At 35.0% G+C, this 12,169-nt stretch overlaps 1 protein-coding gene across 1 annotated transcript in view; it reads right to left on the minus strand.

Annotated features, from left to right (window-relative positions):
• The window catches only part of SLC13A1 (solute carrier family 13 member 1), an 81,590-nt gene that overhangs the window by 28,163 nt on the left and 41,258 nt on the right, over positions 1 to 12,169 (minus strand). Inside the window, exon 7 of the mRNA XM_088018463.1 lies at positions 765 to 916. Within this exon, the coding sequence (XP_087874589.1) occupies positions 765 to 916 (152 nt within the window). The remainder of the gene's footprint in view (positions 1 to 764; positions 917 to 12,169) is intronic.

Below are 12,169 nucleotides of genomic sequence, written 5' to 3' on the forward strand. Positions count from 1 at the left end.
CAATAGTTCTTACAAGAGCTCTCATAAATAGTGTCAAATATTTTTACATAGTTTACTTCATTTAATTCTCACAATAATCATCTGAACTGTGATCATTTTAGATATGCAAAATTTAAGTCTTGGGAGAGTAATGTACTTTTTATTGTTCAAATTTACAAAGTAAGTGTCTGAAAATTATGGAATTTTTAACCCAAGTTATCTGACTCTACGCACAGATTCCGCATGTTCTCCAATGGATTAACATCACAGTTGCAAACTTATATTTAGAGTCATATATCTTTCTTAGAATATTACTGCCATTTCTTGCAATTGCCCAATCCTTCAAATCTTTTTGAATTCTAGGCAGACTTCTGTCATTAGCACCTTTGTGCACCACTCATCTTTTAAGTTCAAATGCTAGTTTCCAAACCCTACATAGGTTTTCCTATGAAAATAATCCCTATTCACTTTAGTTAACTATCGTTTGCAGTATTATTTGTAATGAGATATGTTTTCCCCATTTGATCAGAATGGTCAGCCAGGAGTTACCTCTTCTGAGCTGACTTGGGGAATCTTTAAGCACCTGTTAATTCACTATGTCCTCCATATTTAACTCCTAGTAGAAGGGAAGGTCTCTAGACCTATAGATGTCCTGATGAAAAACAAAGGAGAATTAACTCAGTACAGCAATTTCCGTTCCTGAATTTTCTGAATCAGTTAAGAATAACCCTTGTAAGTCACGTGCTGCCTATTTATTAAATCAATGATCCAATAACTTTACTTACATATTGAAATGCTCAGCGAAGATCAAGTTGGTAGAAGTGCCGGTGATGGTTGTCAGTCCACCAATGGTAGAAGAGTAAGCAATACACAAGCACATAAGTTTACACATCATGTGGTCCCTCTCTGTTCGATACTTGGTTCCCGTGCCTGAGTTCTGTTCAACAAGAAAAAAGTTTACACATCATGTGGTCCTTTGCTTGATATTTGGCTTCTGTGCCACCAACATTTAATCATTTTCAAGTCATCTTTACAAAAGGAAAAAAGGCAGCCTTCTTTACCTTCTTCTCAATTAAACTACTGCCCTACCTCACTGCCATTTTCACAGCCAAACTACTTAAAAGAGTTGTCTACATTCACTGACTCCAATCCTTTAACCACTCCAACCTGACTTGTGTCCCTTCACTCCACCCCAACTGCACTTGCTATGATTATCAATAACCTGTGTATTACTAAACCCAACAGATACTTTTTAGTCTCAGTTTTGTAGACCTCTTGACAGTACCCAAAAGAGTTAATCACTTGTTCCTGCTGGAAAACTCTTCTTGCGGGTTCTGTGATATCTCATTCTTGTAGTTTTTCTCCTACATCTCTGCTTGTTTCTCTATCTCCCTTGCCAATTCATTTTCCTTTATCCTTCCTTAAAACTGGAATTTCTTGAAACTTTGTCATGGGCACCTGTCTCTTTTCACTGTAACATTTATCCTTAGGAAATCTCATGTGATTGCTGGGCTGATTGAAGAGATGATGCTGTAGTAAGGGGTAAAGACTGAAGACCAGAGAGACAGTAGTGAAGGTCAATGGGCAGAAAAAGAGCTCTTAAGAAAGGCTGAGATGAACCATTAATTGAGCCAACTATTAGTACAGAAACTACAAAAACAAGGGAAGGGAGGATCCTCAGCAGATTAGCCTTTTGCCTAAGACAGTGGTTTCAACCTGAGACCAAGGGATTTGACCCTGGCCCAAAAGGAATTTGGAATAGAAAGCTACGAGCATGTGTTTGCAGATATCAGGACAACAAAGTAAGCACTACATTTCTCAGAGGTGGAGGAGGAATTTGGTGTGTATGTGTGGTGCACTTTCTCTTAAGAGTTTAGGAGAGAAAAAAAAGATTCCTATGCAAAGAAGGGAGGAAAAGCAAAGCATGTAGAGGGGTGAAGCTGGAGACAGTCGGGGATGACACGGCCAGAGGGAACGTCCCATGCTGAGGTGACTGAAGGACATTGCCATGGACACACTGAATGGGAAAGTGCTTGTTTTATAATGTTTCACGATGGGGGACTTATGTGAAATTAAATACACAGAATGATGAAATTTTTATAATAAAAATATATCCACACACACATAGTGCCCAGGAATATACTAAAATGAAATATGTCAAAATATTAACAATGGGATTGGGGCTTTTGTCTTCTTGATACTTTTTGTATCTTCCACAATCATAAAAAAGTTTTTCCAATATATAAAAGAATTGTGGACTCTTAGTGCAGGCAAGTATTTAGAAATTAATGTGGAACAAAGACCTCATTTTTCAGAAGACCAAAATGAGTCTCAAATGTGACCTAGCTGGTCACTGTAGAGCTGAAACCAGAATCCATGTATCTGAGTTTCCAATCAGTGGTTACCTTTGTACCATTTTACCTTCCAGAACACTTTTTATTTATGTGTTTTTAAGCCTACATCTAAGACTTTACACTTGATTACATTTCATACTGCTTTTAACACAGCAATTATAACCTATTGTTTTTATTCAATCCCAATGCTATGCTTGTTATTTCACACAAATACATGACATCTAAGACCTTGTGGATATGCCTTCCACAAATTCTTCCAAGTGACCGATGAATTTTGTCTAGGACATGATCAAAAGCAGAATCCCATGACATCATCACACTGGTGGTGCTCAAGGGATTTCAGAAGAGAAATCTTGCAGATCCAGATATAACTCACTATCGCCACCTGGTGGCTGTGACTGCAGATTCCAGGGGCATATTGAACATTACCAATCTTGGTTACTAAAAATGCATACATGGACCAGCATGAACTAAACCAGTGGTCTCCAATTATGTACAAAATAATTCACTGGGGTGAGAGTGGTATGAAAATGTCAGGGATTCTATTTATATTTAAATAATTATGCAAGGCTAATTGTACAAAATATTAGTTCTGGCTAATCATTTTCTGCTTGCCTAAGGCAGCCAGTTTAAAATCTTCTAGCTCTTTTTGGATATTTATTTGCATAAGATCAATATGATATCATATATTGATTTCTCAGTTGTAGGCATTATAATTAAGTTTCTACTATGTTAAATGATGAGAATTAAGCTTTCTTTCATAGACTTGACCACTGAACACACTCAGGACTTTCCACGTCCTCATCATCCTCCCATTATGGCTACATGATAATTTTACTTAGAGCAGAGTTCAACATTCAGAATGTTGTCTAGAGTTGAGATCCATGAACATCTGAGGAATATGATCTATATCACTTTTCCTGTTTTGTACTCCTTCTCTACCCCTCCTTGCTTACTTAGTTTCCCGAGTTTTGCTTAATTTTCTAGATAACCACTAAATGGCTCCAAACTATTCTGTGGTTGTTTAAATCTTCTCTCAGAACAATCAAATGATAAGATACTTAATCTACATCACATATTCTACCAACTTCACAATCTTAGAGCACCTCTTCCAAGGCCTTCCTAATTTGTCTTAACTCGAGTCATTTTTCTCTCTAGAACCACAAAGATCTACCTCGACTTTAGTCTATCTTCTCACTTCACTGATAGTTTGACTGGATATTGATTTCAAAATTGAAAATAAATGTTATGCAGAATGTTGAAGGCATTTTTTTTCCGATTGTTTGAGTTTCCAGTGTTGCTGTAGAGAAGTCTTCAGCCATTCTTATTTTTTATCCTTTTTAATGAATCAGTTTTTCCCATTTTCGAAAACTTTTAGGATTTTCTCTGTTCTCATAATATTCTTAACTATCAATAACCTTCTCAATGTGTGTTTCATCTCTTGGCTGGCACCCAGTGGGATTATATTCTTCCACTATGGAAATTTTCTTCAATTTTTGATGTAGTCTCCTCAGTTTTCTCTATTCTTTTTCTGGAATTTCCTATTATATATCATACTAAAAAGCTTCTGCACAGCAAAGGAAATCATCAACAAAATGAAAAGACAACCTACTAAATGAGAGAAAATATTTTCAAATCATATTTCTGACAAAGGGCTAATATCCAAAAATATATAAAGAACTCAAACAGCTCCATAGCAAAAAACCCAAACAATTTGATTTAAAAATGGGCAGAAGGTCTGAACAGACTTTTTCCCAAAGAAGACATACAAATGGCCAACAGGCACATGAAAAGATGCTCAACATCATTAATCATCAGGGAAATACAACTTAAAACCACAATGAGCTATCATCTCATACCTGTTAGTATAACTATTATCAAAAGGACAAGAAATACTAAGTGTTGGTGAGGATGTGGAAAAAAGGGAACCCTTGTGCACTGTTGGTGGGAATGTAAATTGGTGTAGCCACAATGGAAAACAGTATGGAAATTCCTCAAAAAATTAAAATAGAACTGTAATGTAATGTAGCAATTCTACATTGGGGTATTTTTCAAAAGAAAATGAAATCACTAACTCAAAAAGAAATATGCATGCTTATGTTCATTGCAACATTATTTACAATAGCAATGATTGAAACCACCTTAGTGTCAGTTGATGGATAAATGGATAAAGAAATTGTGGTATATGGACACAGTGGAATATTACTCACCCATAAAAAATGAATAAAATCTTGCCATTTGTGACAAAACAGATAGGAATCAAGGGCATTGTGCTAAGTGAAATAAGTCAGAGAAAGACAAATATTATATGATCTCTCTTACAAGTGGAATCTTAAAAAAAAAAAAACCCACAAATACAAAAACAAAAGAACAAGCTCATAGATGCAGAGAACAGATTGGTAGTTGCCAGAAGTAGGGGGTTAGGGAGTCAGATAAATAGGTGAAGTGGGTATAAATTTACTAAAAAATAAAACTTAAAAAAAGGAAGTTCAAGACAGCATGTATTGTATGCTACGTTTGTAAATAAGAAGCAAAAATAAAACAATAAACATATCTATGTTGTGAAAAAAAAGGATACCATTCATATTACATGAATGCAATTCCTTTGTTTGCCTTTCTGACTATATTAATGATAGTTTATTTTCCTGTGTTTTCTTCTTGCATAGTCTCTGTTTCCTGCAACTTTCTGCTCCCTCTTTGTTTCTTTGGAACTCTCTTTCATGCCCGAGGTTATCTTCAGATATCTAGAACTTTCTCATTGTTTGTTCATAGTTAAGACAATGAAAAGCTGTTTGGAAGCTCTGTACATGTGCTTTGGGAGTTGTTGTTGACTGTGGGCTTCACTGAAGTATCATCTGAGTGGGCCTCTTCTTTTTCTGAGAAAACCCAATAGTATACATTTTCACCTTTTCTTTGTGTTGATTACATTCTCCAGGGAAGGCCCTTCTGGTCTCCTGCCTGCTGACACCTGGAGGGAAGAGGCCTGGCTCCTGGGACCAGTTGAGTAAAAGGGAAGGTTCTCACCATTCAGCAGATAAACTGCTTCACAAATGCCCCTATTTTCATTGTGAAACCTTTCTGTGACCTGAACTGTGTCTGGTTCTCCTAACCCTCTGCTTTACCAGTCTAAAGATGATACTTCTCTTTGGTGGAGAAGAAGCAGCTGCCTCTATGTAGAGTTGAGGAAAAATGGGAATTCAACTCTTTTCATAAGCAATTTCTTACTTACCCCTTGATTTTCAACATTTTAAAAACTTTGAAGGCGGCTGCTATGTAACCTGCATTGTTTATTGTCTTTCCTCACTGTTGTTTAGGATTACACTTTTATGAGATAACTGAGTCATTTCCTACCCATCCTTTTACTTTCCAGCTTCCAAAATGATTTTGCTGTCATCTCTTCTCTTGACATTTATGTAATTGTGTCTTACGACTTAAAAGGTCTATTTGTTCTTGTTTTAGTGGAGATTTAGGACAGAGTGAAGGCAAATGGGCTTATTCAATCTGGCATTTTATTGGAAGATGCAATATTTCTCTTTTTACATTAAAAGATAAATAAATGAATCTTAACTAATAATTATTGCACAGACTGACCTTGATCCCTTCATGGTCCATACATTGGTAGATGATCTAGGTGAAAGATAGTGGGAGAGAGTAAAATCTCCATAGTGTGAGGAGGGAATGACAGTGGGGCCCTGTCTCCTTTGCTTTCCGCATATTGAGTTTACATGTGCTTGGTTAAGTGGATAACAGATTATGCTTTCTAGTTTTAATTAAAACAGCCCTTTCATGACATGCATGTTGCTTTAAATGATTTCTATAGGAAATTATTTATGTAAAGAAAGCCTACAATAAAGATAATGCATAAGTGAACAGCAAGAAAATATGAGAGGAGATCCTTCTCCTACTCCTGATACAAACTCTTCATGAAGATCTGGTAAGGATCTAATCTGTTATAATTTGAACAACTCAGAGCAGTTGGTAACAAAATTGAAGTTATCAATAAGACTCCTGGAAATATGATTTATAGCCACTGTAGTTAATAATGAATTATGTTGCATATTGTGAATTAGAATATTAGTTTATGTAGTAATAGTATGATGAATAGAAAGATATTTAAAATTCAGCACTTAAGGCCTGAGGACTCTTTATAAAAATTCTATTTTTTCAGCAATATTGAAAATCATAATTAAGTCTAAGATTTATTTTATAAAATGTTATTATCCTAAATATTAAGTATTTAGAAGCTTCCTTTGTAATTTATTTGTGAATAGCCAAAAATAAAAATATATATGTATTGGAAAAAATCTTTTTCTTTCTTTAGCAGTAAATATGACTGACATAATATATAAATAATATAGTTGATTTTTCTTTTCAGCCACATGACAAATCAGATTTCCTGTTAAATAAAATGCTATTTAAAATATTTAAAAAGAACCTTAAAACTGTATCACAAAACAATACAAAAGTAAAGAATTTGCATTGACCCTCAAAAAAGTGGAAGTGGGAATCTTAAGTGAGTGATAGGCAGCTTTTTGATCTGAGGATTTCATTTTTTTCTTTTGCAGAAAGAGCTGGGTATGGCAGATAATGCCTAAGGCCCATCCTCTATGGGGAATTATATAGGAAAACCACTCATAAAGCTGGGGTCCTTTGCAAAAGTAGACAGCAAGGAAATCTCATGCTGACTTAAGGGAAAACATAATGTAGCCTGAAACCTCCTAATCATGAGCACTTTTAGCCTAAATTGGTGTTACCTGTCTGTTAAAATAAAAACAATAATACAAAAACTTTTCCATGCAGCTGCAACTCAGGACTTAAGGAATTTCCAGAGAAGTTTCAAGGAAACCTAGCATTTCAATACTTATAAAACTCAACACCCAAAAAACAAATAATCCAGTTTAAAAATGGGCAGAAGACATGAATAGGGATTTTCCAAAGAAGACATACAGATGGCTAACAGACACATGAAAAGATGATCAGCATCACTCATCATCAGGGAAATACAAATCAAAACCACACTGAGATACCACACCTGTCAGAATGGCTAAAATTAACAGCACAGAAAACAACAGATGTTGGCAAGGATGAAGAGAGAGGGGGACCGTCTTACACTGTTAATGGGAATGCAAACTGGTGCAGCCACTCTGGAAAACAGTATGGAGTTTCCTCAAAAAGTTAAAAATAGAACTATCCTATGATCCAGCAGTTGCACTACTAGATATTTATCCAAGGGATACAAAAATACTGATTCAAAGGGATACATGCATCCCAATGTTTATAGCAGAATTATCAACAATAACCAAACTATGAAAAGATTTGCCCAATGTCCATCAACTGATGAATGGATAAAGAAGATGTGATACACACACACAGGAATATTACTCAACCATAAAAAAGAATGAAATCTTGCCATTTGCAATAACATAGATTGAGCTAGAGAGTATTATGCTAAGCAATATAAGTCAGTCAGAGAAAGAAAAACACCATATGATTTCACTCATATGTGGAACTTAAGAAACAAAACAGATGAACATAGAGGGGAAAAAAAGAGAAGGAAACCAGAAAACAGACTCTTAACTATAGAAGACAAATTGAGGGTTACTGGAGGGGAGGTGGGTTGGGGGATGGGTTAAACAGGTGATGGGGATTAAGGAGAGCACTTGTGATGAGCACTGGGTGTTGTATGTAAGTGGTGAATCACTACATTATACACCTGAAACTAATATTACACTGTATGTTAACTGGAATTTAAATAAAAAATTGAAAAAGACAAAAAGAGCACAAAACACCCGCCCAACACACACACACTAATAAGGCAACAAAAATGAGAACCAGCAGAAAACAAAACAGAGATCTACAGGACTTCAGCCACTAGAGTTATTAGACATATAAGTAAATTAATTTATGATTAACAAAATTAGAGGAGAGATGGAAAATATGAGTAAAGAGAAAGAGACTATAAAAATCACCAAGGAAATCTTAAAGAGAGATAAATAGAACTTATAGAAATTGAAACCTAAATAACTGAATTTAGAAACTCAGTAAATGGGTCAAACAACAAAACAGACATAGCCAAAAGGAGAATTAATGAACTAGGAGATAGATCTGAAGATATTCATAATGTAGTACAGCAAGATACAGAAGGAAAATAAAGAAATGTTAAAAAGTCTGGAAGACAGAATGAGAAAGTTTAACGTGTTTAACTGGAGACCAGAGAAAATAATGGCTGAGAATTCTCAAGGATTATTGGAAAAGATTCAACATACATACATGCACATAGACACACACGTATCTTTAAAGTAACCAAAGAGAAAGGACTGTTTATTAAAGGAACGGTAATGTGAATGACAACTAGCTTAAATATCTCGACAGCAAAAAAGTAAAAAAAAAAAACAAACAGTATAATTACATCTCAATGTGCAAAGAAAAAATAATGGTCAATCTAGAAATCTATAACCACAAAAATATATTTCAGAAATTGTAAAGATCTCTCTATAAAACAAAACTGAAAGTTTACAACCGAAAGGTACTCTCTGAAGTACATTCAAAAGATATATTCAAGCAGAAGGAGCATCCCCCCAGATAGAATGTCTAGGAAGCAAGAAACAATGGTGAGCAAAGATACTAGTAAATATATACATAGTCCTATAAAGCATTGATTTAAAAAATAAAATTATATAGTTTATAGGAGAATGATAGACTAGAACTAAAAAATTAGAAAACAATCACATGTAAATAGGAAGGGATAGAGTAGTTGAAATGTCCTGAGGTCTTTGTCCTGTTCAGGAGGAAGAAAATAATGTATTATTTTTACATTTTTATAAATAAAGCATATATGATGTTATAGTGTGAACTATGTCCACCTCACATTCATATGTTGAAGCCCTAACACCCAATGTGCCTGTATTTGGAGATAGGGACCTTAAGGGGGTAATTAAGGTTAAACGACATCACAAAGGTGGGGCGTTAAAAATCTGATAAAGCTGGTGCCCTTAGAAGAGGAAGAGAGACCAGAGATCTCTCTTTTTCTTTCTGCTTCTGCAGAGAGAAAATGCTATGTGAAGATAATGAGCAAGCAAGCTGTCTACAAGCCAGGAAGAAAGGCCTCACCAGAAACTAAACCTGATGGCTCCTTGATCTTAGACTTTTAGTTTACAGAAATGTAAGAAAATAAATTCTTGTTGTTTAAACCAAGTCTGTGGTGTTTTGTTATGGCAGACCTAATTGATTAATACACATGATAAAATGTTCAGGAAATCTAAAATAATAGAGCATAGAATATCAGTGTGTGTGTGTGTGTGTGTGTGTGTGTGTGTGCGTGTGCGCACGCACGCACGCATGCACAGGATAAACTAAATAAAGAATAAAAACTGGATGCCTGGGTGGCTCAGTTGGTTAAGCATCTGCCTTTGGCTCAGGTCATGATCCCAGGGTCCTGGGATCGAGTCCTGTATCGAGCTCCTTGCTCAGCGGGGAGCCTGCTTCTCCCTCTCCCTCTACCTGCCACTTCCCCTGCCTGTGCTCTCTCTCTCTCTCTCTCTCTCTCTCTCTGACAAATAAATAAATAAAATCTTTTAAAAAATAAAGAACAAAAAGCAAATAACTGCAAACATAAAGGAAGTAATAGGTAGTAATACAATAATAGTAGGGGACTTTAACACCCCACTTACATCAATGGATAGATCATCCAAACAGAAAATCAACAAGGAAACAGTGGCTTTGAATTACATATTTGGACCAAATGGACCTAACAGATATATTCAGAACATTCCATTCTAAAACAGCAAATGCACGTTCTTTTCAAGTGCACATGGAACATTCTCCAGAATAGATCACATATTAGACCACAAAACAAGTCTCAACAAATTAAAAAAGATTGAAATCATACCATGCATGTTTTGCAACCACAGCACTATGAAACTAGAAATCAACTCCTGCATCCCTCCACACACATCTGGAAAGAGTACAAATACATGGAGGTTAAATAACATGCTATGCAACACTGAAAGGGTCAACCAAGAAATGAAAGAGAACATTTAAAAATACACAGAGACAAATTACAATAAAAACACAATGGTCCAAAATCTTTGGGATGCAGCAAAATGTGTTCAGAGAGGGAAGTATACAGCAATATGGGCCTACCTCAAGAAGCAAGAAAATTCTCAAATAAGCAACCTAACCTTACCTCCAAAGGAGCTAAAAAAGAACAACAAACAAAACCCAAAACAAGTAGAAGAAAGGAAATAATTAAGATTAGAGCAGAAATAAACAAAGTAGAAACTAAAAAACAAAACAAAAAACAAAAACGAAAATAACAGAACAGATCAATGAAACCAGGAGCTGGTTCTTTGAAAAGACTAACAAAATTGATAAAGCTTTAGTCAGACTCATCATCATCAACAACAACATTATGAAAAATTATATGCCAACAAATTAGACAACCCAGAAGAAATGGATATGTTCCTAGAAACATATAATCTCCCAAAACTGAATCAAGAAGAAACAAAATTTAAACAGACCAATTACCAGCCAGTGCAATTGAATCAGTAATCAAAATACTCCCAAAAAACCAAGTCCAGGATCCGATGGCTTCATAGGTAAATTCTACTAAACATTCAAAGAAGAGTTAATACTTAATCTTCTCAAACTATTCCAAAAAATAGAAGAGGAAGGAAAGCTTCCAGATTCATTCTATGAGGCCAGCATAGTCTGATACCAAAACCCGATTAAGACACTATAAAAAAAAGAGAATTAGAGGCCAATATGTATGACAAATATAGAGGCAAAAATCCTCAACAAAATACTAGCAAACTGAATTCAACAATACATTAAAAAAATATTCCTCATGATCAAGTGGGATTCATTCCTGGGATGCAAGTGTGGTTCAATATTTGCAAATCAATCAACATGATACATGACATCAATAAGGGAAAGGATAAAAACCATATGATCATTTCAACAGATGCAAAAGAAAAAAAGCATTTGACAAAGCAAAGCATCCATTCATGACAAAAACTCTTGATAAAGTAGGTTTAGAAAGGGAATATACCTCAACATAATAAAGACCATATATGAAAAACCCACAGCCAACATCATACTCAGTGGTGAAAAACTGAGAACTTATCCCCTAAGATCAGGAAGAAGATAAGGATGTCCTCTCTCACCACTTTTATTCAACATAGTACTAGAAGTCCTAGACACAGCAATCTGACAACAAAAAAGCCATCCAAATGGTAAGGAAAAAGTAAAATTTACTCTCTTTGCAAATGACATGATACTATATATAGAAAACCCGAAAGACTCCACCAAAAATCTTTTAGAACTGGTACATGAATTAAGTCAGGTTGTAGGATACAAAAATCAATATACAGAAATACTTTGCATTTCTATACACTAATAATGAAACAGCAGAAAGGGAAATTAAGAAAATCCAATTTACAATTGCACCAAAATAATAAAATACCTAGGAATAAGCTTAAGCAAGGCAGTGAAAGACTGGGACTCTGAAAACTATAAAACCTTGATGAAAGAAACTGAAGATGATAGAAACAAATGGAAAGATATTCTGTGCTATGGATGGAAGAACAAATACTGTTAAAATGTCCATACTATAGAGGTTCCAAAAAATTAAAAATAGAATTACCATATGATCCAATAATTCCACTACTGGGTAGTTATCCAAAAAAATATGATGACAGTAATTCAAAAAGGTATAAACTGCAATGTTTATTGAAGCATTATATATAATGCTGTTTAAAAATAATGCTTATTTATAATAGCCAAATTATGGAAGCAGCCCAAGTGTCCATCGGTAGATGACTGGATACTTGGGCTGC

Source organism: Eumetopias jubatus, unplaced genomic scaffold (genome assembly GCF_037043125.1).
Source record: "Eumetopias jubatus isolate StellerSeaLion01/CBP00866 unplaced genomic scaffold, mEumJub1_p1.0 scaffold_14, whole genome shotgun sequence".
NCBI classification, from domain to species: Eukaryota; Metazoa; Chordata; class Mammalia; order Carnivora; family Otariidae; genus Eumetopias; species Eumetopias jubatus.